General features: G+C 48.0%; 1 protein-coding gene across 1 annotated transcript; it reads right to left on the bottom strand.

Moving 5' to 3' along the window:
- Positions 1-18,749: 18,749 nt before the first annotated feature.
- On the bottom strand, positions 18,750-24,017 carry PIM1 (Pim-1 proto-oncogene, serine/threonine kinase). Its single transcript, XM_003897549.3, has 6 exons — positions 23,514-24,017; positions 23,289-23,395; positions 23,136-23,186; positions 22,676-23,042; positions 21,006-21,182; positions 18,750-20,244 (listed from the first exon to the last, which is right to left on the bottom strand). Exons 1-6 carry the CDS (start codon positions 23,593-23,595, stop codon positions 20,087-20,089), a joined length of 942 nt encoding a protein of 313 aa, XP_003897598.2. The 5' UTR covers positions 23,596-24,017; the 3' UTR covers positions 18,750-20,086.
- Between the last annotated feature and the right edge of the window lie 3,965 nt (positions 24,018-27,982).

Genomic DNA, 27,982 nt, shown 5'->3' with positions numbered 1-27,982 from the left:
ACATTTGCACACGTACATACACCATACACGCCTAACCACACCAGAGTCCGCACCACGTACACAACACTCACTGCCAGATCTATCGATCTCACTGGGAGGACACTGACACCAGATCTTTGCTTTGCTGCAATGCTTGTCTATTTCCTGGCATCACTGGGAACCCTGAAGAGACAATGGGCAGACCTTGGTTCTGTCTACTCACACAGGAAAAGGAGTTCACAGGTGTTTACAGCATGGTGCCTGGTTCAGTGTGGGTGCTCCATGAATGGAAGGGCAACATGGTCCCTGCTTCTGGCTCCTGGTTATTTTACAAGGGCAAAACCTTTCTGTGTGTATTGATCTCCTAAGTGATTTAACCCAGGGGACATCTAAAGACTGGCTTCTAGCTGGGTGCGGTGACTCATGCCTGTAATCCCAGCACTTTATGAGGCCGAGGCGGTGGATCACCTGAGGTCAGGAGTTCGAGACCAGCCTGACCAACATGGAGAAACCCTGTCTCTACTAAAAATACAAAATTAGCTTGGTGTGGTGCCACATGCCTGTAATCCCAGCTACTAGGGAGGCTGAGGCAGGAGAATCGCTTGAACCTGGGAGGCAGAGGTTGCAGTGAGCCGAAATCATGCCATTGCACTCCAGCCTGGGCAACAAGAGCGAAACTCCGTCTCAAAAAAAAAAAAAACTCCTTAAAAAAAAAAAAAAAAAAAAAAGACTGGCTTCTGCTGGCCATAACCCAAATGCCTGTTCATGCAATGGAATATTCTAGAGTGAAAATGAATGACAGCTATGTTATAACATGCATGAGTCCTTATAACATAATGCAGAGTGGAAAGAACAAGTTCCAGATCACTACCTACATGCATGATACTATTTTTATAACTTTCAAGAATAATTGAAACTAAATAGGCTGGGTGTGGTGGCTCATGCTTGTAATCTCAATGATTTGGGAGGCCAAGGCAGGAGGCTCGCTTGAGCTGAGGAGTTCAAGACCAGCCTGGGCAATGTAGTGAGACCCCCATCTCTACAAAAACATTTTTTACGGCCGGGCGCGGTGGCTCAAGCCTGTAATCCCAGCACTTTGGGAGGCCGAGACGGGCGGATCACGAGGTCAGGAGATCGAGACCATCCTGGCTAACACAGTGAAACCCCGTCTCTACTAAAAATACAAAAACTTAGCCGGGCGAGGTGGCGGGCGCCTGTAGCCCCAGCTACTCGGGAGGCTGAGGCAGGAGAATGGCGTGAACCCGGGAGGTGGAGCTTGCAGTGAGCTGAGATCCGGCCACTGCACTCCAGCCTGGGTGACAGAGCGAGACTCCGTCTCAAAAAAAAAAAAAAAAAAAAAAAAAAAAACATTTTTTAAAAAGTTAGTTGAGCATGGTGGTGCACACCTGTGCTCCCAGCTACTCGGGATGCTGAGGTGGAAGGATCACTTGAGCCCGGAGAGGTCAAGACTGCAGTGAGCCTTGATTTGCCACTGCAACTCCAGTCTGGGTGACAGAGCAAGACCTTGTCTCAAAAAAGCCCCAAAAGGGCCAGGTGTGGTAGCTCGCCTATAAGCCCAGCAGGTTGGGAGGCCAAGGTAGGTGGATTATTTAAACCCATGAGTTTGAGAGAAGCCTGGGCAAGATGACGAAGCCCTGTCTCTACGAAAAATACAAAAATTAGCTGGATGTGGTGGTACAGACCTGTAGTCTCAGCTACTGGGAGGCTGAAGTGGGAGGATCGCCTGAGCTCAGGAGCGGGAGGTTGAAGTGAGTCAAGATTGTGCCATGGAACTCCAGCCTCAAGGACAGTGTGAGATACTGTGTCAAAAACCACCAGTAGCCGGGCGCGGTGGCTCACGCCTGTAATCCCAGCACTTTGGGAGGCCGAGACGGGCGGATCACGAGGTCAGGAGATCGAGACCATCCTGGCTAACACGGTGAAACCCCGTCTCTATTAAGAAATACAAAAAACTAGCCGGGCGAGGTGGCGGGCGCCTGTAGTCCCAGCTACTCGGGAGGCTGAGGCTGGAGAATGGCGTGAACCCGGGAGGCGGAGCTTGCAGTGAGCTGAGATCCGGCCACTGCACTCCACACTGGGCGACAGAGCGAGACTCCGTCTCAAAAAAAAAAAAAAAAAAAAAAAAAAAAAAAAAAAAAAAAAAAAAAACCACCAGTAACAATAACAAACTAAATACAGCTAGAGCAATCACATAAGAGAAAGAAATAAAGGGCATCCAAATTGGAAAGAATGTTTGCAGATGATATGGATCTTATATTTGGAAAAACCTAAAGACTCCACACACACACACACACACACACACACACAAAACTATTAGAACTGATAAACAAAATGTGCACACTTGCAGGATACAAAATCAACATACGAAAATCAGTAGCGTAGGCTGGGCATGGTGGCTCATGCCTACAATCCCAGCACTTCGGGAGGCCAAGACAGGCAGATCATCTGAGGTCAGGAGTTCAAGACCAGCCTGGCCAACATGGCAAAACCCCATCTCTACTAAACATACAAAAATTAGCCAGGTGTGGTAGCACACACTTGTAGTCTCAACTACTTGGGAGGCAGGAGAATTGCTTGAACCCAGGAGATGGAGGTTGCAGTGAGCCGAGATTGCACCACTGCACTCCAGCCTGGGCAACAGAGCAAAACTCCATCTCAAAAAAAAAAAAAAAAAAAAAAAAGCCAGGTGTGGTGGTTAATGCCTGTAATCTCTGCACTTTGGAAGGCCGAGGCGGGCAGATCACCTGAGGTCGGGAGTTCGAGACTAGCCTGACCAACATGGAGTAAACCCGTCTCTACTAAAAATACAAAATTAGCCGGGTGTGGTGGCACATGCCTGTAATCCCAGCTACTCAGGAGACTGAGGCAGGAGAATCACTTGAACCTGGGAGGCGGAGGTTGCGGTGAGCCAAGATTGCACCATTGCACTCCAACCTGGGCAACAAGAGCGAAACTCTGTCTCAAAACAAACAAAAAAAGTAGCATTTTATATGCCAACTGTGACCAATCTGAAAAAGAAATTTAAAAGTAATCTCATTTATAATAGTCACAAATAAAATTAAATACCTAGGAATTAACCAAAGAAATGAAAAATCTTTATTATAAAATACTGATGAAAGAAATTGAAGAGGACACCAAAAAATGGAAAGATACTTTATGTTCATGCATTAGAAGAATTAATATTGTTAAAATGTCCATACTACCCAAAGCAGTCTACAGATTCACTGAAATCCTTATCAGAATACCAATGACATTCTTCACAGAAACAGAAAAAATAATCCTAAAATTTTTTTTTTTTTTTTTTTTTTTTGAGACGGAGTCTCGCTGTGTCGCCCAGGCTGGAGTGCAGTGGCCGGATCTCAGCTCACTGCAAGCTCCGCCTCCCGGGTTTTTACACCATTCTCCTGCCTCAGCCTCCCGAGTAGCCGGGACTACAGGCGCCTGCCACCTCGCCCGGCTAGTTTTTCGTATTTTTTAGTAGAGACGGGGTTTCACTGTGTTAGCCAGGATGGTCTCGAACTCCTGACCTCGTGATCCGCCCGTCTCGGCCTCCCAAAGTGCTGGGATTACAGGCTTGAGCCACCGCGCCCGGCCATAATCCTAAAATTTATATGGAACCACAAAAGACCCGAAATAGCCAGAGCTATCCTAAGCAGAAAGAACAAAACTGGAGAAATCCCATTAGCTAACTTCAAATTATACTACAGAGACAAACCTGCGCATCCTGCACACGTATCCCGAACTTAAAATAAAAGTTGAGGCGGGGTGTGGTGGCTCACGCCTGTAATCCCAGCACTTTGGGAGGTCGAGGCAGGCGGATCATGAGGTCAGGAGATCAAGACCATCCTGGCTAACACGGTGAAACTCCATTTCTACTAAAAATACAAAAAATTAACCAGGCGTGGTGGCGGGCACCTGTAGTCCCAGCTACTCGGGAGGCCGAAGCAGAAGAATGGCGTGAACCCGGGAGGCAGAGCTTGCAGTGAGCGGAGATCGCGCCACTGCACTCTAGCCTGGGCAACAGAGTGAGACTCTGTCTCAAAAAATAAATAAAAATAAATAAAAGTTGGAAATTAAAAAAAATATATATTACACGGCCAGGCGCAGTAGCTCAAGCCTGTAATCCCAGGACTTTGGGAAGGCAAGGCGGGCGGATCACCTGGGGTCAGGAGTTCAAGACCAGCCTGACCAACATGGTGAAACCCCATCTCTACTAAAAATACAAAAATTAGCCGGGCATGGTGGCGGGTGCCTGTAATCCCACCTACTCGGGAGGCTGAGGCAGCAGAACTGCTTGAACCCAGGAGGTGGAGGTCACAGGGAGCGGAGATTGCGCCATTGCACTCCAGCCTGGACAACAGAGTGAGACTTCATCTCAAAAAAAAAAAAAAAAAAAAATTGGCAGGGCTCACACCTGTAATCCTACCACTTTGGGAGGCTGAGGTAGGAGGATCACCTGAGATCAGGAGTTCGAGACTAGCCTAGCCAATATGGCAAAACCTAGTCTCTACTAAAAATACAAAAGTTAGCCAGGCGTGGTGGTGGGCGCCTATAATCCCAGCTACTCGGGAGGCTGAGGCAGGAGAATCACTTGAACCTGGGAGGTGGAGGTTGCAGTGAGCCAAAACTGTGCCACTGCACTCCAGCCTGGGTGACAGAGAGACTCCATCTCAAAAAAAAAAAAAATTATACTACAGAGTTATAGTAACCAAAACAGCATAATACTGGCATAAAAATAGACACATACCAGCCTGGCCAACATGGTGAAACCCCATCTCTACTAAAAATACCAAAATTAGTCAGACATGATGGTATATGCCTATAATCCCAGCTACCCGGCAGGATGAGGCACGAGAATTGCTTTAATCCAGGAGGTGGAGGTTGCAGTGAGCTGAGATTGCATCACTGCTCTCTTGCCTGGGAGAAAGAGTGAGACTCTGTCTCAAAAACAACAACAAACAACATTTAAAAAAACTAGACACATAGACCAGTGGAACAGAATAGAGAACCCACAGAACTCAGAAACAAATCCAGACACCTACAGTGAACTCATTTTCAACAAAGGTGCCAAGAACATACGCTGAGGAAAAGACAGTCTCTTCAATAAATGGTGCTGGGAAAACTGGATATCCATACACAAAAGAATGAAACTAGACCCCTATCTCTCACCATATACAAAAATCAAAATGGATAAAAGACTTAAATCTAAGACTTCAAACTATGAAACTCTACAGGAAAACTTTGGAGAAACTCTCCAGGACATTGGTCTGGGTAAAGATTTATTGAGAATACCCCAAAGGCACAGGCAACCATAACAAAAAGGGACAAATGGGATCACATCATGTTAAAAAGCTTCTGCACATGATTGGGCACAGTGGCCTCACGCCTGTAATCCCAGCACTTTGGAAGGCTGAGGAAGGCAGATCATCTGAGGTCAGGAGTTCGAGACCAGCCTGACCAACATGGAGAAACCCCCTCTCTACTAAAAATATAAAATTAGCCCGGCCTGGTGGCGCATGCCTGGAATCCCAGCTATTTGGGAGGCTGAAGCAGGAGAATCGCTTGAACCCGAACCCAGGAGACGGAGGTTGCAGTGAGCCGAGATCACGCCATTGCACTCCAATCTGGGCAATAAGAGCTAAACTCCATCTCAAAAAAAAAAAAAAAAAAAAAAAAGCTTGTGTAGTGGGGGTTGGTGGCTCACACCTGTAACTCCAGCACTTTAGGAGGCCACAGTGAGAGGATCATTTGATGTCAGGAGTTCGAGACCAGTCCGACCAACATAGTGAAACACCATCTCTACTAAAAATACAAAAATTAGCCAGGCATGGTGGCGGGCACCGGTAATACCAGCTACTAGGGAGGCTGAGACAGGAGAATCATTTGATCCTGGGAGGTGGAGGTTGCAGTGAGCCTAAATCAAGCCATTGTACTCCAGCCTGGGTGACACAGTAAGACTCCGACTCAATTAAAAAAAAAAAAAAAAAAAAGCTTCTGCACAGCAAAGGAAACAATCAACAAAGTAACAAAGGGAAGAGACAACCCAGAGAACAGGAGAAAATATTTACCGACTACCCACCTGACAAAGGATTAAAAACCAGAATATATAAGAAGCCAAACAACACTATAGGGAAAAAATCCAATAATCTGATTAAAAATGAGCAAAAAAAAAAAAAAAGAGCAAAAGGGCCGGGCGCGGGGGCTCACGCCTGTAATCCCAACACTTTGGGAGGCCGAGGCGGGAGGATCACGAGGTCAGGAGATCGAGACCATCCTGGCTAACTGCAGTAAAACCCCTTCTCTAATAAAATACAAAACGGCCAGCTGGCGTGGTGGTGGTAGCCTGTAGTCAGCTACTCAGGAGGCTGAGGCAGGAGAATGCGTGGGGAACCGGGAGGCCGGAGCTTACCTTGAGCAGTTGCACTACTGCACTCCAGCCTGGGTGGCAGAGCTGAACTCTGTCTCAAAAAAAAAAAAAAAGAGCAAAGGGCCAGGCGCAGTGGCTCACACCTATAATCCCAGCACTTCGGGAGGCCGAGGCAGGCAGATCACGAGGTCAGGAGATCGAGACCATCCTGGCTAACATGGTGAAACCCAGTCTCTACTAAAAATACAAAAAAATTAGCCGGCCGTGGTGGCGGGCGCCTGTAGTCCCAGCTACTCGGGAGGCTGAGGCAGGAGAATGGCGGGAACCTGGCAGGCGGAGCTTGCAGTGAGCCGAGATTGCGCCACTGCAGTCCGGCCTGGACGACAGAACAAGACTCCGTCTCAAAAAAAATAACGAATAAAAAAATAAAAATGGGCAAAAGATTTGAATAGACATTTCTCAAGAGAAGACATACAAAGGGCAAATGGGCATATGAAAAGGTGCTCAATATCACTGATCATCAGAAAAATGCAAATCAAAACTATAATGCGGTATCTTCGCACCCCAGTTAAAGTGGCTTTTATCCAAAAGACAGGCAATAGTGAATGCTGGTGAGGATGTGGAGAAAAGGGAAGGAACCCTCCTACACTGTTGGTAGAAATGTAAATTAGTACAGCCACTATGGAGAACAGTTTGGAAGTTCCTCAAAAAACCAAAAATAGAACTATCATATGATCCAGCAATCTGACTGCTGGGTATATACCCCAAAGAAAGGAAATCAGTGTGTTGAAGAGATATCCGCACTTTCATGTTTGTTGCAGCACTGTGCACAATAGCCAAGATTTGGAAGCAACCTAAGTGTCCATCAACAGATGAATGGATGAAGAAAATGTGGTACATACACACAATGGAGTACTATGCAGCCATAAAAAAGAATGAGATCCTGTCATTTGCAACAACATGGGTAGGATTGGAGGTCATTATGTTAAGTGAAATAAACCAGGCACAGAAAGACAAACATTGCACGTTCTCATTTATTTGGGAAATCTAAAAATCAAAACAATTGACCTCATGGACAGAGAGTAGAAGAATGGTAACCAGAGGCTGGGAAATGTAGTGGGACCCTGGTAGGGAAGAGGGGATGGTTGACGGCTACAAAAAATAATAGAAACAATGAATGTGACTATAGTCAGTAATAATTTAAGAGTATGTTTTAAAATAACTACAAGAGCATAATTGGATTGTTTGTAACACAAAGGATAAATGCTTGAGGAGGTGGATATCCCATCTTCATGATGTGATTATCACACATTGCATGCCTGTGTCAAAACATCTCCTGTACCCCATAAATATATACACCTAGTATGTACCCCCAAAATTACAAATTAAAAAACAATTGGCCGGGCACAAATGGTTCACACCTATAATCCCAGCATTTTGGGAGGCCAAGGCTGGTGGATCACTTAAGATCAGGAGTTTGAGACCAGCCTGGCTAACATGGTGAAACCACATCTCTACTAAAAATGCAAAAATTAGCAGGGCGTTGTGGTGCACGCCTATAATCCCAGCTACTCGGGAGGCTGAGGCAGGAGAATCGCTTGAACCCGGGAGGCAGAGGTTGCAGTGAGCTGAGATTGCGCCACTCCACTCCAGCCTGGCCGACAGAACAAGACTCCATCTAAAAATGAAATGAAATAAAATAAGATAAAATAAAAAATACTAAATACTACGTCATCTAGGGATACATACCTATAAAATAAAATTTTATTTTAAAGTAAGAGAATGCTGCTATGCTGTTAGCCGGGTGCGGTGGCTCACATCTGCATTCCCAACACTTTGGGAGGCCAAGGCTGGTGAATCCCTTGAGCTGAGAAATTTGAGACCAGCCCAGGCAACATGGTGAAATCCTGTTTCTATAAAAAATTTTAGGCCGGGCGCGGTGGCTCAAGCCATAATCCCAGCACTTTGGGAGGCCGAGGCAGGCGGATCATGAGTCCAGGAGATGAGACCATCCTAGCGAACAGGGTGAAACCCAAATCTCTACTAAAAATACAAAAAAAACTAGCGGAAGTGAGGAGTGTGCGAGCCTGTAGTCCCAGCCTACTCGGGAGGGCTGAGGCAGGAATAGAACCGGGAAGTGGGCTGCAGTGAGCGAGATCCGGCCCACTGCACTCCAGCCTGGGTGACAGGGGCAAGACTCCGTCTCAAAAAAAAAAAAAAAAAAAAATTTTAAAAGTTAGCCAGGCACAGTGGTCACGCCTGTAATCCCAGCACTTTGGGAGGCTGAGGTTGGAGGATTGCTTGAGGCCAGGAATTCAAGACCAACTTATTCAACATAGTGAGATACCCATCTCTACAAAAAATTTAAAAATTAGCAAGGTGTGGTGGCAACATGTCTGTGTCTCAGCTTCTTGGGAGGCTGAGGCAGGAGGATCACTTGAGCCCAGGAATTTGAGGTTGCAGTGAGCCTCGATTGTACCACGGTACCTCAGCCTGGGTGACACACTCAAAATAAATACATAAATAAGCCAGGAGTGGTGGCTTATACCTGTAATCCTAGCGCTTTGGGAGGCCGAGGCAGGCAGATCACCTGAGGACAGGAGTTCGAGACCAGCCTGGCCAACATAGTGAAACCCTGTCTCTACTAAAAATACAAAAATCATGGTGTCACATGCCTATAATCCCAGCTACTTCGGAAACCGAGGCAGGAAAATTGCTTGAACCCAGGAAGCAGAGGGTGCAGTGAGCCAAGATCATGCCACTGCACTCTAGCCTGGGCAACAGAGTGCGACTCTGTCTCAAAATAAATAAATAAAATATAAAGTAAGAGAATGCCAAACACAAAATTTAAAACAGTGGATTGTATCTGAGGGAGGTAAGAAATGGACTAAGAGAGCATCATATAGATAGATGAATGTCATTGTTAATATTCTGTTTCTTGAGCTGGGTGGTAGGTTCACTACCCAATACGATAAAATGTAATAACAACGGGCCGGATGCGGTGGCTCATGCCTGTAATCCCAGCACTTTGGGAGGCTAAGGCGGGTGGATCGCCTGAGGTCAGGAGTTCGAGATCAGCCTGGCCAACATGGTGAAACCCTATCTCTACTAAAAGTACGAAAAGTTAGCCGGGCGTGGTGGCGGGTGCCTGTAATCCCGGTTACTTGGGAGGCTGAGCCAGGAGAATTACTTGAACCTGGGAGGCGGAGGTTACAGTGAGCTGAGATCGTGTCATTGCATACCAGCCTGGGTGACAAGACTCTGCCTAAAAAAAAAAAAAAGAAAATATATATATATATATATATATATATATATATGATTTCATATATATATATATATAAAACAAAATACCATTCTTGGACCAAGGATGAGAATATATGATGAGCCAAGGATTATGATGAATCCACTTCTGTACATCGGATGTCCTGTTACAATAAATAAAAATAAAGACAGTCCTCTGGGCTTGCCCCTAGTTCTGCTTATTTTTATTTTTGCACTTCCTCCCACAGCACTGCTGAGGGGACACTGCAACCTTGCTCTTGGCAATCGGGGTTAGTAGCGCAAGGCTGGGCAGGAAATGAACTGGGGGATGAGGCCATATCTTTTCTAACACTGTTCTCGATAGGTCTTTTGTGGTGAAGGTTTCCAAGAACCAGCACAGCAGTTGAAGGAGCTGAGCAACATTTACAAGAAATGTGCCCCTGCCCCACCCCAACCCCCCTTGGGTCCCCTTTCTTCTCCCTTTTCAGCCTCCAACTCTTCCTCCCCAGCCAGGCCCAAGTGAAAGATAGTTTACAGGAGTTCATAATGACTATTTCCACAGAACAGAACGGCTTACCCAACTCTGGAGTCTGGGGAAGAACTGCTCTCACCTCCAGATCCTGGGCCCTGAAGGGGCCTTCAGGTGGCTAATCCACACAAATGTTTGCAGTGAGCCAAGATCGCGGAGTCCGGATGACCATAGAACACAGATGGACTGGGTCCAAATTCTGACCTGACTGCTACCTAATATGTGGCCTTTGACATGATACTTTACTACTCTGCACGTCCGTTATCCGTATCTGTGAAATGGGGATACGTAACTGCATCAAGCCAGGGTGGGTGGCATGTACCTGTACAGCCAGCTACACAGGAGGCTCAGGCAGGAGTATTGCTTGATCCCAAGAGTTTGAGGCCAGCCTGGGCAACATAGCAAGATCCTTGTCTCTAAAAAATAAAATAGGCTGAGTGCAGTGGCTCAGGTCTATAATCCTAGCACTTTGGGAGGCCAACGCGGGTGGATCACCCAAGGTCAGGAGTTTGAGACAAGCCTGGCAAACATGGCGAAATCCAGTTTCTACTAAAAAAAATACAAAAATTAGCTGGGCATGATGGCACATACCTGTAATCCCAGCCACTCAGAAGGCTGAGGCAGGAGAAACGCTTGAACCCCGGAGGCAGAGATTGCAGTGAGCCAAGATCGCGCCATTGCACTCCAGCCTAGGCGATACAGCGAGACTCTATCTCAAAATAAATAAATAAATACATACATAAATACATAAATAAAATAAAACAAATAACAGTGTCTCCCCCTCTACTCTCCAATAGTGTCATAGAGAGTTGTTGTAAGGATAAATAAGTTAGATGCATGCAAAGCATGCAGAATAGTGCTGGGCACATAGTAGGTACTGAATGTTAGCAATTATCACTAAGGAACTACTACATGCCTGGCACTAGGTTAAGAGTTATCAGGCTGGGCACCACGGTGGCTCACGCCTGTAATCCCAGCACTTTGGGAGGCCTAGGTGGGCAGATCACAAGATCAAGAGATCGAGATCATTCTGGCCAACATGGTGAAACTCCATCTCTAATAAAAATACAAAAATTAACCAGGCGTGGTGGTGGGCGCCTGTAATCCCAGCTACTCGGGAGGCTGAGGCAGGAGAATGTTTGAATCAGGAGGCAGAGGTTACAGTGAGCTGAGATCACGCCACTGCACTCCAACCTGGCAACAGAGCCAGACACTGTCTCAAAAAAAAAAGGAGTTATCAAAGATGTAGTTGAGACCAGGCCCAATGGCTCATGCCTGTAATCCCAGCATTTTGGGAGGCAGTGGCAGGAGGATCACTCGAGCTCAGGAGGTTGAGGTTGCAGTGTGTCATGATCACACCACTGCACTCCAGCCTGGGCAACATTGCAAGACCCTCAAAACAAGCAAACGGCCTATAATCCCAGCACTTTGGGAGGCTGAGGCGGGTGGATCATGAGGTCAGGAGATCGAGACCATCCTGGCTAACATGGTGAAACCCCGTCTCTACTAAAAGATACAAAAAATTAGCCGGGTGTAGTGGCAGGTACCTGTAGTCCCAGCTACTTGGGAGGCTGAGGCAGGAGAATGGCGTGAACCCGGGAGGCAGAGCTTGCAGTGAGCCGAGATGGCGCCACTGCACTCCAGCCTGGGCGACAGAGCGAGACTCTGTCTCAAAAACAAACAAACAAACGAATTAGCTGGGCACAGTGGCGCCCACCTGTAGTCACAGCTCCTCAGGAGGCTGAGGTGGGAGGATTGCTTGAGCCCGGAAAGTCAAGTCTGCAGTGAGCCCTGATCGAGCTACTGCACTTCAGCCTGGACGACAGAGCAAGACCCTGTCTCAAAAAAAAAAAAAAAAAAACAAAACTCCGAAACAACAACAACAAAAAATCAGTCAATGGGACCATAATCTAGTGTAGAGATTAGTAAATGTTCTCTGTAAAGGACAAGATAGTAAATGTTTTCAGCTTCACCAGCCATACTGAGTGTCTTAACTACTCAACTCTGCCATCATATCACAAACGCAGCCATAGACAATATATAAATGGACAAGATTTTTTTATGAACACAGACAATTGACTTGTATATGTGTGTACATGTGTTTTTTTTGTTTTGTTTTGTTTTGTTTTCTAAGACGCAGTCTCGCTCTGTTGCCTGGGCTGGAGTGCAGTGGAGAAATCTCGGCTCACTGCAACCTCCACCTCCTGGGTTTAAGCAATTCTCTCGCCTCAGCCTCCCTGGTAGCTGGGACTACAGTTGTGCACCACCACACTGGGCTAATTTTTGTATTTTTTGTAGAGATAGGGTCTCACCATGTTGGCTAGGCTGGTCTTAAGCTCTCGACCTCAGGTGATCTGCTCACCTAAGCCTCCCAAAGTGCTGGGATTACAGGCGTGAGCCACCACAGCTGGTCTCTTTCTTTTTTTGTTGTTTTTTTTTAAGAGATAGAGTCTTGCTCTGTCACCCAGGCTGGAGTGCTAGAGTGCAGTGGTGCAATCATAGCTCACTGTAACCTCAAACTCCTGGGCTCATGTGATCCTCCTGTCTCAGCCTCCCAAGTAGCTAGGCCACCATGCCTGACTAATTTTTATTTATTTTTTGTAGAGATGGGAGTCTTGCTAGGTTGCCCAAGCTGGTCCAGAACTCCTGGCCTCAAGCAATCCTCCCACTTTGGCCTCCCAAAGTGCTGGGATTATAGGCATGAGCCACTATACCCAGCCAAGTATTACACAATTTTTACATATCACAACATATTATTCTTCATTTGATTGATTTTCAACTATTTAAAAATGTAAAATCGGCCGGGCGCGGTGGCTCACGCCTGTAATCCCAGCACTTTGGGAGGCCGAGGCGGGCGGATCACGAGGTCAGGAGATCGAGACCATCCTGGCGAACATGGTAAAACCCCGTCTCTACTAAAGATACAAAAAAAGTAGCCGGGCGTGGCGGTGGGCGCCTGTAGTCCCAGCTTCTAGGGAGGCTGAGGCAGGAGAATGGCGTGAACCCGGGAGGTGGGGAGCTTGCAGTGAGCGGAGATCCCACCACTGCACTCCCGCCTGGGTGACACAGCAAGACTCCGTCTCAAAAAAAAAAAAAAAAAAAATGTAAAATCTAGCCTTAGCTTGCAAGCTGTACAAAAACAGTACGGGGACCAGTTCAGGCAGCAGGCCATAGTTTGCTGATGCCTGGTCTAGTGCAGGAAAAACATTTAGCACACGCAGATTTCTCTGCTTTATCTGCATGTTTGATGCCCATTTTATAGGGAAACAGGCTGAGGCTCCATCCTTCAAAATCCAGGTGAAATGCCACCTCCTCTTTTAAGCCTTCCCAGATCACCTCAGCCAAGGGCAGTAATAACTCCATCTGCTGCCTCCTACATGATAAGCACAAATATATTCATCACTTTTAAAAGCTTATCGGCCGGGCGCGGTGGCTCAAGCCTGTAATCCCAGCACTTTGGGAGGCCGAGGCGGGTGGATCACAAGGTCAGGAGATCGAGACCATCCTGGCTAACATGGTGAAACCCCGTCTCTACTAAAAATACAAAAAACTAGCCGGGCGTGGTGGCGAGCGCCTGTAGTCCCAGCTACTCGGAGGCTGAGGCGGGAGAATGGCGTGAACCCGGGAGGTGGAGCTTGCAGTGAGCTGAGATTGCGCCACTGCACTCCAGCCTGGGCGACAGAGCGAGACTCCGTCTCAAAAAAAAAAAAAAAGCTTATCATAGGCTGGGTATGATATTCCACACCTGTAATCCCAGCACTTTGGGAGGCCAAGGAGGGAAGATCACTTGAGGCCAGGAATTAAAGATTAGCCTGAGCAACATAGTGAGACCCTGTCTTAATTAAAAGATAAAGTTAAAGGCTGAGCACAGTGGGTCGTGCCTGTAATCCCAGCACTTTGGGAGGCCGAGGTGGACGGATCACCTGAGGTCAGGAGTTTGACACCAGCCTGGCCAAGAAGATGAAATCCTGTCTCTACTAAAAATACAAAAATTAGCCGAGCATGGTGGCAGGTCCCTGTAATCCCAGCCACTTGGGAGGCTGAGGCAGGGGAATCGCTTGAACCTGGGAGGCGGAGGTTGCTGTGAGCCAAGTTCACGCCTCTGCACTCCAGTCCGGGATACAGAGCAAAAATCTGTCCCTCAAAAAAAAAAAAAAAAAAAAAAAAATGGACCGGGCGCAGTGGCTCACACCTGTAATCCCAGCATTTTGGGAAGCCAAGACAGGTGGATCACTAGAGATCAGGAGTTCAAGACTAGCCTGGCAAGCATGGTGAAACGCCATCTCTACTAACAATACAAAAATTAGACAGGTGTGGTAGCACACACTTGTAGTCTCAGCTACTTGGGAGGCTGAGGCACGAGAATCACTTGAATCTGGGAAGTGGAGGTTGCAGTGAACCAAGATTATACCACTGCACTCCAGTCTGGGTGATAGAGTGAGATCTTGTCTCAAAATAAACAAATTTTATATATATATATAGAGAGAGAGAGTTTTGTTTTGTTTTGTTTTTTGAGACGGAGTTTCGCTCTGTCGCTCAGGTTGTAGTGCAATGGTGTGATCTTGGTTCCCTGCAGCCTCTGCCTCCTGGGTTCAAGCGATTCTCCTGCTTCAGCCTCCTGAGTAGCTGGGACTACAGGCATGTGCCACCATGCCCAGGTAATTTTGTATTTTTGGTAGAGACTGGGTTTCACCATGTTGGTCAGGCTGGTCTTGAACTCCTGACCTCAGATGATCCACCCACCTCAGCCTCCCAAAGAAACAACAAAGAAAAAAATTTTTTTTTTTTTTTTTTTTTTTTTTTTTTGAGACGGCGTCTCTCTCTGTTGCCCAGGCTGGAGTGCAGTGGCTAGCTATCTCGGCTTACTGCAACCTCCGCCTCCTGGGTTCAAGCAATTCTCTTGCCTCTGCCTCCTGGGTAGCTGGTACTACAGGCACGTGCCACCACCTAGCTAAGTTTTTGTATTTTTTTTTTTTTTTTGAGATGGAGTCTCGCTGTGTCACCCGGGCTGGAGTGCAGTGGCCGGATCTCAGCTCACTGCAAGCTCCACCTCCTGGGTTTACGCTGTTCTCCTGTCTCAGCCTCCTGAGTAGCTGGGACTACAGGCGCCCGCCACCTCGCCCGGCTAGTTTTTTGTATTTTTAGTAGAGACGGGGTTTCACCGCGTTAGCCAGGATGGTCTCGATCTCCTGACCTCGTGATCCGCCCGTCTCGGCCTCCCAAAGTGTTGGGATTACAGGCTTGAGCCACCGCGCCCGGCCAAGTTTTTGTATTTTTAATAGAGATGGGGTCTCACTGTGTTAGCTAGGATGGTGTTGATCTCCTGACCTTGTGATCCACCCGCCTCGGCCTCCCTAAGTGCTGGGATTACAGGTATGAGCCACCGCGCCCAGCCAGAAAAAAAATTTTTAAATAAAGTTTATCATAAAACATTTAAAACAACCCAAAAGTTAAAAAGAATAATACAAACATCTTACTCCTACCATCTAGTTTATGGAATAAAGCATTGCCAAAACAGTTGAAGGTCTCTTTCCCCAAATCACAAGCTCCCTCCCTTCTCCCCAAAGGTAATAACCAGTTCCCTGCCTCTGGGAATGTATTATCACCTTGCACTATTTTTTTTTTCTTTTTTTTTTTTTTGAGACAGGGTCTCACTCTTTCACCCAAGCTGAATGTTGTGGTACCATCTTGGTTCACTGTAGCCTCCATCTCCTGGACTCAATCGATCCTCCCACCTCAGCCTCCCAAGTAGCTGGGACTACAGGCATGCACCACCATGTCCAGCTAATGCTTCTAATTTTGTAGAGATGGAGTTTTGTCATGTTGGCCAGGCTAGTCTCAAACTCCTGGGCTCAAGTGATCCTCCCTCCTTGGCTTCCCAAAGTGCTTGGATTATGGGTGTGAACACCACACCCTACTCCATCCTGTACTTCTTTGTACTTTTACTACATGTGTATGCATCCATAATCGGGAGATAGTATTTTTTCCATATGTAAGTATATCTGTTATTTAACCCAGTCTCCTAATAATCCAATCTAGGAGTATCTCTGTTTAGAGATTAGTTTTAGAGGGTGTAATAACTTGCCCAAGGTTTCTAGATAAGTAAGCTCAAGGCTGATTCCCAAGTCAATGCTTTTAACCATTGTTCTCTATATTCCTCTGGCCGTGACATTGATGCCCCACGGACTTATTAGTTATCTGATTCCCTTTCCATGCTACATGTCAAACTGCCCCTGAGAAGAGACTAAATATGACGTTTCACCCTCCCCCTAAAACTCTTAATATCTTGCACCCAACAGGAGCGTGATCTGTCTTTATTCAGAGATACTTCCTTCCATTCCCCCTAAGCAGTCTCATTAGATGGAGAAACTGCCAGAAACTCACTTCGAGGAAGAGAAGGGTGGGACCTTGCCCGATTTCGTTAATAGCTTGCAGCAACTTTTAATTATCCAAGTGTCAGCTTTACTGGAAAGGATGAAGCATGCAACCCTCAGGCTCCAAGATGGTGATGGTGTGTGTATGTTGTGTGGGGGATGGGAGATATTAGAGAAAAGGGGAACCTCAGAAAATCAGCCCCCCAGAACCAAGACATCCTTCCTTCCTCTTTATAGCCACATGGGGGCTAAGCTGAGATATGGGATCTAGTCTAAGCTTAAGGGTAGACACACACCAGAACCCAATGAGGGGTGAGGGGTATTGTGGTCTGCGCCCTCCAGCAACCTGGAGGGTGCATGTGGGCCAGTGTCCAAAGGGTGTGTGGATGCACTGAGGGTTGGGAGCAGGATGACCCCCAGGGAGGGAGTATTATAACTGTGGATATTTATAAAGAAACAAGAAACCAACATTTACCAATACTTAATATATGAATTGACAATGGCACTCCAGTGTGCTTTCAAAATATCAGGATGTATCCAGGCCACATGTACAAAGTGGATTCATGGGTCTTGCCATCCAGTTTAAACTAAACTCATACAAAATGGACAAAGGGCCTATTAAACAGATCCCTGCAAAGAAACCATGGACTAAACATACTAATTATCCAAGAATAAGCAGTAAGAAAATGGCAGAGCTAACATTTCACCACTCCCAATATTAGCCCTTTGTCAGACACATCAGAGGGGGAAACCTTAAGTCAAACACACATTTCTACCCATCCACTGTTGTGTGTGTGTGTTTTAAGTGGGGTTACCTGTTGCCCAGGCTGGAGTGCAATAGCGTGATCCTAACTCACTGCAACCTTGGAGCTCCTGGGTTCAAGCTATCCTCTTGCCTCAGCCTCCTGCATAGCTAGGACTACAAGATGTGTGTCCCAACGCTCAGCGAATTTTTACTTATTTTTCGTAGACTGGGTCTTATCTGGCCACGACTTTAGTATCAACACACCGATCTATATTTTTTCTATGCTGCATAATAAATTATACTATTGTTAAAGACTAGGCCGGGCGTGGTGGCTCATGCCTGTAATCCCAGCACTTCGGGAGGCCAAGGCACGCAGATCATTTGAGGTCAGGAGTTCCAGACCAGCCTGGCCAGCATGGCGAAACCTCGTATCTACTAATAAAAAATTAGCCGGCGTGGGGCGCATGCCTGTAATCCCTTCTCAGGAGACTGAGACAGGAGAATCACTTAAAACCTGGCAGGCAGAGTTTACAATAAGCCTAGATTGTGCCACTGCACCCCAGCCTGGGCGACAGAGCAAGACTCCGTCTCAAAAAAAAAGAAAGAAAAATAAAGGCTGCCGAGCGCGCGGTGACTCACGCCTATAATCCTAGCACTTTGGGTGGCTCAGGGAGGTGGTTCACAAGGTCAAGGATTTGAGACCAGCCTGGCCAACATGGTGAAACCGTCTCTACTAAAATACAAAAATTAGCCAGGTGTGGCAGCAGGTGCCTGTAATCCCAGCTACTCGGGAGGCTGAGGCAGAATTGCTTGAAGTGAAAGTTGCAGTGAACTGAGATGGTGCCACTGGCAGTGGTATGCCAGCTGGTCCAGCCTGAGTGACAGACTCAGTCTCAAAAAAACAAAAAACAAAAAAACCTCAACTTCACACTAAAGGTGAAGGAAACTTGAATCAGGAACCGAGTAATATAGGCAATAGCTTTTCAATAAACTTAACATGTTCCAAGGGGACATGCTCAAAATGTTTTACTATCAGTGGGAGAAAACTGATAAAAGCTTCGGTGGTTAGTTTGGTAATAGGTATGTATTTGTTATCTCTAGATCAACCCTGTCCAATAGAACCTTCTGCAATGATATCTTATGTGAGGTGGCCACTAGCCACAAATGGCTATTGAACACTTGAAAATTGTCACCATGTATCCTATTTGCATAGCTTTAAAATCTTAATTTGGAAAAGGTTATTTTATTAGGTCCCCCATGCCAGATATTGCCCAAATCTTGACAATACTGGTCCTATCCCTTGACCATACATTCGTTTCGGGAAGGTGACTATCCCAGAAATCCTAATGGTGAAGGAAGGCAGATTTAGGCTGAAAATTCCTTTCTCCTCCTCCAATTCTTTGGCACTTACCAAATGCTCAATAAATGCAGGTTAGCAATGCCTTTGCATAGACGACGATTGGAAGCCATGAGTTAAGACAAAAGGTTTTTATTCAAAAAACGCCAAGTATAAAAAAAAAAAAATAAGATCTCTTTTATTCCCCTGTACAGTATTTCACTCAGATAAAACCAGCAGGCTACCTGCTGCTCAAAACACAGCCCCAGAGAGGATCTGGAAGGCACACCATCCAGAACTGCTTTTCATAATTATGCTATATACACAGTCAGCAATGCCCCTCCCCACCACCCACGGAGCCGGGACCCACCTGGGTAAGCAGGTGAGGGGCCCCACAGAAGTCAGGGAGCTGCAGCACTGTCCCGCCTGAGTCCCGTCACCCCACAAACAGAGCAAGCGTCGCAGCCCTCCCCCAAAAGGTCCCCAAGTCAGAGGAGGAAAGGAGGAAAGAAAACTAGGGCAGCAGCTATGGAAGCTTGGAACAGGAAGGGAACCAAATAAATAAATAAATAAATACATAACATTGACCTCCAGGTTAGAATGCGCATCTTTCAAAACAAGAAACAAAAACAGGTAAAATAACTTAAAGGCAAAATTTCTTAAAAATTAGATCAACTACAATCTTTTTGTATACTACCATGCCAACTGTACACACATTTACAGCTTTTCTGTTGATTTGCATTGTTTGTGCATTTTGTGTGTGTGTGAGGTCTTGGCTTTGAAACAGTTAAGTAAAAACCAAAAAGGAAGACCAGTTCACTCGGAGTTTTACTAAAGGAGGCAGAAAAAAGGGCAGGTGGCTCAGCGTTTGGCCCTGTAGCCTCTTCCATGGCACCTTTCATATGAAGGAGGGGGTGAGGGAGGACGGGAGAGAAAAATAGGGAACCAAACCCAGGCAGATTTTTGGAGAAGCAGCAGGTAAAAGAGGCAAGTTCAAGTATTTCTCCCAGCACAGCCGGAGTCCCCACAGAAGGCACTCAGAAGAGTCGGAAGAGGTGACAGGGACTTAAAATGGTGCTAGTCCTATCCCAACCCAACCTGTTTCCCCCCTACCTGACCCATCGCGGCATTCAGCAGAACTCGTGATAAGGAAACAGCTCCATGGTAGGGTTCTGACCCACCCCCACCCCCCACCCCCGGGATATTTCAGAGTCCAGCAATGCTGGACACCTATGAGAAGGAGAGAGTATCTATGGGAGGAGTTGAGGCCTAGGACCCCTGGAGAGTCTCTCTTCCCCACTGTTGAGAGGCAGCCTCCAGGGGCCTGGGGTCTGGAATGAGTTGTAAATGTTGTTCCTGTATCAAGCACTGTCCTGCTTGGCGAGAAGTGTCACTGGTACTCGGGAAGCTGGAGACAGAAGCTTCCCCTCCCTCGGGCATCTGACAGAGAGGGGAGGACCTGCCAGAAAGGCTGCTATTTGCTGGGCCCTGGTGACAGGCTGTGGAGGTGGATCTCAGCAGTTTCTTGGGGCAGGAGAACATCTTGCATCCATGGATGGTTCTGGATTTCTTCGAAGGTTGGCCTATCTGATGGTCTCAGGGCCAAGCACCATCTAATGAGATGCTGACACTCTGCAAGAAAGGAGGATAGACAGAGGTTATGAATGACTCAACTTGTTTTTACGCTGCAAAGGTCTTCCCCATTTGCTTCTCAGAGGCCCACAAGTCTGGGGTCCCAGGGAGGCCAAGCACTTTCTAGAACACTGTGCCGGGTACCCTTCAATGGGAAGGTATTGACTAATATCTGGGTCCTTCAGTCTGCTTTCAGCTAAAGACAGACTCTCTTAAACCTGTGGTTTTCAAACTTCAATAGTGGGGGCCTTTCCCACAACACCCACTCACCAGAAATAGGAAGGATGATGACAATAGATTTTGATGAGACACCACTGAGCATGATGAGATGATTCAACTCACCTACCAACTTACAAACATGAACACCACCCACATTGAGGTCACTGGTACCGAAATATTTGGAGGTGCTGACTTAAAGGAGATGCTAAAAGAGCTTTTAACTTTTTACTCCTTGGCAAAACAGCCAGGAGTTATCAGGTTTCTGTTGGTACCTTTAACAAACTTTCTGGGAAAGCCAGATTGTCTTTTCTTCTTAATAGGCTCACACATGCTCTTCCTCTGACCTCCTAAGGAAAGCTCAAGTGCAAACCACGTGATTTATGAGGCCAGCTCTCAAGTGCAAATCACTCACCTACAATTCTAAGCCAAGGGTCAGGGCATCTACTGGAGAGTGAAGTTCTCCAGAATTTCAGACTGTCACATGAAGACTAATAGCCCCATGGAGACCAATAACCCCATGGCCAGGGGCTTCCATCAGTTACCTGAAGAGACCCTCTGCCTGAAGAAAACTTGGCCCCTGATGATCTCTTCGTCATGCTCGAAAGGAATATCTCCACACACCATATCATACAACAGGATCCCCAGGGACCAAACTGCCGCCGACCTGCCATGGTAGCGATGGTAGCGGATCCACTCTGGAGGGCTATACACTCGGGTCCCTGTGAGCCAAGGGAATAGAAAACACACTTTTAGCAAAAACAAGCACAGAGCAACTAGATAATATATATGACTCTTTTTTAAAAAAAACCCTTCTCTCAGGAGCTGGGTGAACTCCATTTTTCTCCCTGGGCTAAGGAGAGTGGAGGCGCAGCTTATGGCATCTCTCCAACCCAAAGCATTACCTACCTCTCTGCTAGCCCAAACCATAAACAAATTCTTTACAAACTGCTCCAAGAAACAAACACAGCTGGCCGCAGACCCAAAACCTGAGGCTCTGTGAGGCAGGACCGCCTGCGAAAGGATGAAGGGATGCATGTCTGCACAACCAAGAAAGGTATCCCATAGACTATCCATCCTTACACTGCATTCACCACAGCCCAGGTGAGATTCTCATGGCCGACAGGATCCAAGCAAGGATGCTTGCACAACATCCTAAGTCAAGGGTGCCCTTTGGGAGGCCTTCCTCCCCACCCGATGCGCGCAGGAGCAGACACCCACACCCTTTCCTCCCTAGACTGGAAAGGTAGACAGAGCTGCAGGGTTGGTTTCAGACCACGTGATTCCTGTTTACAAACTTTGGATAGTAAAAGAAATAGGAGGGGCCATGCCGCTGGTGCTCACCAGGGGGCAGCAAAGACTTGAAGGAAAAAACATGGGAGGACCCGGCCAGCCATTAACTGTTAAATACAAAAAATGCAGCCCAACCCAGCGTCCTCCAAGGGCAAATAAACATAAACCACAAGCCCGAGTCACAAGTTTTGAAAGGCTGTCGTTTGTTAGGTTAAGCCGCTCAAATGATGACCCACCCTCCGCAGCTTTGATCTCAGGCTCTCCATTCCTTCTTTTCTGAAAGAACCCGCTCCAAGCCCCTCCCTAGGATAGGTTTTCATCCTCTCTGCGGAGACACCCAACTAATTTTCAAACCAACGACAGATCTTATTTCACAACATTCATTCCTGACTCTCACCCCATAGCACTAAAAAAAAAAAAAAAAAAAAAAAAAAAAAGGCCACCAGTAATAATAGTTCCTATTCCTTAACCTTCCCTAGATCAGAAAGGAGGAAAGAACTGCAGCTCTAAAACTACCATACAGAAAACTAACTCCCTTATAAAACAAAACAAAAATTACAAAACCCGCATCAATTTCCACCTCTTCCCCCGCCCCCATCCTTTTACTGGCGGGGAAACTGGGTCAGACTTTAGAAAAATCTGGGCTACCGCCGGTTGCCCACAACCTCTTATTCATCGGGAAAGCTTGGAACTCACTGAATTCCACTTGAAGAACAAAATCATGCCAGAAACATTACAGGTTCAGCTGGCTGAAAATCCCCGGCTTTACTACGCTGGGAGGCTCTCCTGCGTCCCACCCCGGCTAGCATCGAGCCAGGCGGCCCAATGACCTTTACAAAAGGCTGGCGCGGGAGACTGGCCGAGGCCTCGGGGCTGGGCCGGGCCGAGTCACCTGGGCAGCTCCCTCCCGGGCCTGGCTCACCATCGAAATCCGTGTAGACGGTGTCCTTGAGCAGCGCCCCCGACCCGAAGTCGATGAGCTTGAGCTCGCCGCGATTGAGGTCGATGAGGATGTTTTCGTCCTTGATGTCGCGGTGGAGCACCCCGCAGTTGTGGCAGTGTCGCACGGCCTCCAGCACCTGCCAGAAGAAGCTGCGGGCCAGCTCCTCTTGCAGGGCCCCCCTTTCCGTGATGAAGTCGAAGAGATCTTGTACCGGCTCGGGTCTCTCCAGGATCAGGACGAAACTGTCGGGCCTCTCGAACCAGTCCAGGAGCCTAATGACGCCGGAGAAGCCCGAGCTCACCTTCTTCAGCAGGACCACTTCCATGGGCACTCGGGTGCCATTGGGCTGCAGGGGCGAGGAGGCCGCGTTACGGCGGGAGTCGGGGTCGCCCCTCACCCCACCCACTCATTCTGGGGGTCGCTCCTGCAGGGCACTCACCAGCTCTCCCCAGTCGGAAATCCGGTCCTTCTCCACGTGTTTGATGGCCACCTGGAAGCCCCAGAGTCTCCGTCAGGTCCCCTCGCCTGGGCTAATGTACGCCCGTGCGCCCCCCGCCCGGCGCGCCCTCCCCACCGCGGGGCGCCCACTCACCGGCAAGTTGTCGGAGACGCGGATGCCTGAGTAGACCGAGCCGAAGCCGCCGCTGCCCAATAGCGGGCCCACCTGGTACTGCGACTCCAGGGGCTCCTTCTCCTTGCCTAGGAAAGGGGGAGAGGCACGGGGACTCAGTGCCGGCCCGCGAGCCGCCAGCTCCCCACCCAGCAGATCCCGCCGCCGCCCCGCATCCCCGGGCCGGAGGCGGGAGGGTGCTCTCACCGGGCGCCAGCTTGGTGGCGTGCAGGTCGTTGCAGGGCGCGGCGCGCAGGTGGGCAAGCGAGTTGATTTTGGACAAGAGCATCCCAACCTCCAGGATGTCGGCGCAGGGACGGTGCCCCGAGGAGCTGCAGCAGGAGCCGGAGCCGGGGCTGTGCCGATGGCTATGCCTGGGGCTGTGGCTGTGGCTGCGGGTGGCGTTGCGGCTGTGGCTGCGGCTGGCGCGGAAGGCCGAGGGCGAGTCGGAGGACAACTGAGGGCGCTGCCGGGACTGGCGGCGGGAGGGCGCGCCAGCGGGGTCGGGCAGCGCTGAGAGCGGCGGGGTGAGTGGCTCGTGGGGCTCGTGCGGCAGCGCCGCGGGGCAGGAAGCTCGTGGCTGCTGCTGCTGCTGCTGCTGCTGCGGGTCCCGCCGCCGCCGCCGCCGCCGCTGCCACAGACTCCTCTCGGGCCTCCTCCGCCACCGCGGCCGCTGCAGCAGACGCCCGGCTCGCCCCGCAGCCAGGAGTAAAGGGGAGGAGCGCGCCGGCGGGGAGGGCGCGCGGGGAGGGCGCGGCGGGCGGGGACGGGGCGGGGCCTCTCCGGGAGGCCAAGGCGGGGAGCAGGGCTGCCGGGCCGGCAGAGGGAGGAGAGGGGGTGGGGAAGCGGCGGGACGGGGCGACTCCCCTCGGCCCCCGCCCCGCGCGCTCCGTGGCCGCGCCCCGGCCCCGCCCCCGCCGGCGCGTCTCCACCAACCAGAGGCCGACTGATCTGCATAACTCGGCGCGCCCCGCCCCCGCCCCGCCCCGCTCTCGCGGTCAGAATGGTCTCTACGCCGCCACGACGTGGCGGGAAGGAAAAGGCGCCAAAATGGAGGGGGAGGGGCGCGGGGCGTGAGGGGAGGCGGGAGCTGGGTGTAGGGCCGCGAGGGAGGAAGGATGGGGAGGGGCGTATCGATTCAAACCCAAACAATAACAAAGCCATCAAAGGCCGCCCGAGGCCGGCTCTGCGGCTCTCTGTTTCGCGGAGGTTTTTGGGTCAAGGGCTCGAGCCGAAGCATAACAAGTTGCGCGGAGACGACGGGCGTTGGTGTGTCAGGCGGGGAGGCTGGCGCGCCGGGTGTGGGACTGTGTGTGGGGATGCCGACGAGGGTGGTCTTTCTGTGTGACTCAGACCCGAGACCTCCAAGTCGGCTGGGGCGGGCTGACGTCGCGCTGTAGGCTGGGGGCGGATTCTGGGGGTTTGTGTGTTGGGGGGCGCGTCGGGGGCGAAGGATCCGCAGGACATGAGTCACGGAGGGAGTGGAGGAGTCAGGCCTGGAACAGAACTGGAGGCGGGAGCCCCGCTCCTGCGGGAAAGGGATGCAGCCCTCGGTCGCTCCGGCCGGCTAAAGGCTCAGCCGCAGGATTCCCATTTTAGAAATGCAAAAAGGCACCAGCGAATCCTGATTCCTGGGAAGGGATGTGTGTCAAAGGGCCGGGTAAAGAGGAAATCACGAAGCAAATGTTGGTGTTGTGATGCCAGATGCTGCCTCAGCCCCTTCTGTGAGGGCGGAAAATTCCTCATCTAAAACGAGGGTGGGAGAGTGCGCTTGACTTCACCAGTTTTCACGTTGTAGTCACCTTTTCATCAGCCTGTTATTACCGGGAAGGCAATACCAGCAATTATTGGCCAACCCGAAGTCTTGTCTCAAAGGAAACCCCCCACCCTCTGCCTCCCTTGGAAATAACCCGGAACACTGACCAACTCCACTTGCATCCTTTGTCCTTTTAAACTTCATGTAGAGTTGATAACGACGTGTGAAATGAGTAAATTAAAATACTATATAATCCATAAATTGAATTGTCAGTGGCCTAAGTAATTGAAAGCTAACTACATTATATTTTAATTTTTTCAAGTGCCTGCCTGCCATTTAAAGGAAAAATTAGGATCCCTATAGCTCGTCGTTAGTGAATTTAAATGTTTCCTTTAAGAGTTTTCTACAGTGCTTGCTTTATAAAAGTGCCCAGATCCTCCACAACTTTTATGAATTTATCCTACGAAATATTACATATTTTCCTTTTGTTTGTGTACTGTGACCGAAGTCATTCATTTTTTATGACTAGGAGAAAACCCAAGGGAACCAGAATTACTCCCTTTTTGCAGATAGGAAAATGAAACATAAGTAGGATGGCACAGGGTCATACAGCAGCTAAGAGAGGAGATGAAATGACCCAAATTCAACTCCTGAGTATTCAAAGCTTTCTGCTTTTCAGGGTCTAAAACTGTCCTTGGCACTGAACAAGACATCATTAAATGTATGTGATTCCCACTTCCATCCCTACTACCCTCCCTTTCCTTTCTCAAACCCTCAGATGTAGTCAGACAGAACTATTCCCACTTGTTCCCACTCACCTAGCACTTGACAGACCCTTTGCCTTTGCAGAAGCAATAAACCTGTCCTGGGAGTGCCCTCTCTACCTCTCCACTTTTATTCAAAGCCTTTCCACCCTTTAGGAAACAATTGTAGTTCTACCACAGATTGATGAACAAACCCAGAGCATTGGTTCACTGCCTACTAATCTGACAATCGGGATTTTTTTTTTTAATCCTTTTTGTTAATTTACTTTTCCATTATACTTTGTCTTCCTATTCCTTGAATGCATACTTTTTTTTTTTTTTTGAGAGGGAGTCTTGCCCTGTTGCCCAGGCTGGAGCGCAATGGTGTGATCTCAGCTCACTGCAACCTCCGCCTCCCGGGTTCAAACGATTGATTCTCCTGCCTCAGCCTCCCAAGTAGCTGGGATTACAGGTGCCTGCCACCATGCCCAGATAATTTTTGTATTTTTAGTAGAGATGGGATTTTACCATGTTGGCCAAGCTGGTCTCGAACTCCTGACGTCATGATCCGCCTGCCTCGGCCTCCCAAAGTGCTGGGATTACAAGTGTGAGCCACCGCACCCAGCCTCCTCAAATGCATACTTTATCCAACATTTGTTGATAAAAGAGACTATAATGGATCCCAACAAAAAGACCATAATTAAAGTCAATTTATACTAAATTTAAATGAATTAAGTGGGCTTAGGGAACATAAAGGTTGAGGGCAAGGGCTTTAAACTGAGTTAGCCTGGTTTCAATTCTGGAACCTGGCAGCTACTTCTTATGTGGCATTGGTCAAGTTAACCTTATTAAGCTTTAGACAGAATGGAGATAATAACAGCACCTACCTCATCGGGTTGTTGTAAGGAGCAAATAAAACTCTTGTTTGTAAAGCGTATAACCCAGTACAGAGTAAACTTCTAATAAATATTAGCAATGATAATGGCAATAATGTTGGTCGTGGTTATGACGATGATATTTTTCCAAATGGTCTTATGCCTTGAAGGTATCAAAGGTAAAATACTGGATTAATAGTTGGATTTTTAACCATTTGGGGAGAGATGTGATTTAAAATAGTTGTTTCTAGTGGGTCTTTTAGGCCTTTTAGAAAAAAAAATCAAGTTCAACCTTTTTCACTTTTTCTAGGTCTTTGAAGGACTAACTATTAGTTAGAGCTAAAGTGATTAACATTTAATCTATATACTTTATATGGTGGGGGCTTCACAGCTGGAAGTTACAAAACACGGACTTTGCTTGGCATACAGCTTTGATTTACTTAAAATTGCTTTAAAAAATAATTAATAAACATTCAGATGTGTTGTGGGTCAAAAGTTACTCCTCGAGAGCAGGGAACTTGATGTTTTGATTGATCGAAATATAGTCTTAATAAAATTTAGCACTATTTGTGCTATCTCAAAGAATCTAACAAAGAATCAGAAAAATCGCCCTAATAATTAAATGACAAGTGCTTTTGGAAAGATAAAAGGCCATAATCATGCTAACATTTCTCTGGGAAGAGGAGCATTTATTAATATTAATTTGAACAATATCCAAATTAATCCTTAGGTGGTTTTCATCTTCTGCCTGATATGGGTTTAATCAAGTCATTGTCAAAGGAATGACTTCATCCAGGGACTCTATGTTTATGCAAAAAAAAAAAAAAAGCAATGACTTCAGCAATTTCTCTACTCACGGAATTTTTTTAAAAAACAAGTTTAGGCCGGGCGCGGTGGCTCAAGCCTGTAATCCCAGCACTTTGGGAGGCCGAGGCGGGTGGATCACAAGGTCAGGAGATCGAGACTATCCTGGCTAACATGGTGAAACCCCGTCTCTACTAAAAATACAAAAAACTAGCCAGGCGCGGTAGCGGGCGCCTGTAGTCCCAGCTACTTGGGAGGCTGAGGCGGGAGAATGGCGTGAACCCGGGGGGCGGAGCTTGCAGTGAGCCGAGATCGCGCCACTGCACTCCAGCCTGGGAGACACAGTGAGACTCCGTCTCAAAAAAAAAAAAAAAAAAAAAAAAAAACAAGTTTAGAAGACAGTTTGAAAGGGATATCTGTACACAGTTTTTTAAAGTATCTGTAAGTCTAGTCAATGCTTTTATATAACTAGGATTGTATAACTAAGACTCTATATGC

Source organism: Papio anubis, chromosome 6 (assembly GCF_008728515.1).
Source record: "Papio anubis isolate 15944 chromosome 6, Panubis1.0, whole genome shotgun sequence".
NCBI classification, from domain to species: domain Eukaryota; kingdom Metazoa; phylum Chordata; class Mammalia; order Primates; family Cercopithecidae; genus Papio; species Papio anubis.
Note: the sequence above shows the minus strand (reverse complement) of the source record. Positions and strands in the feature narration are given on the sequence as shown.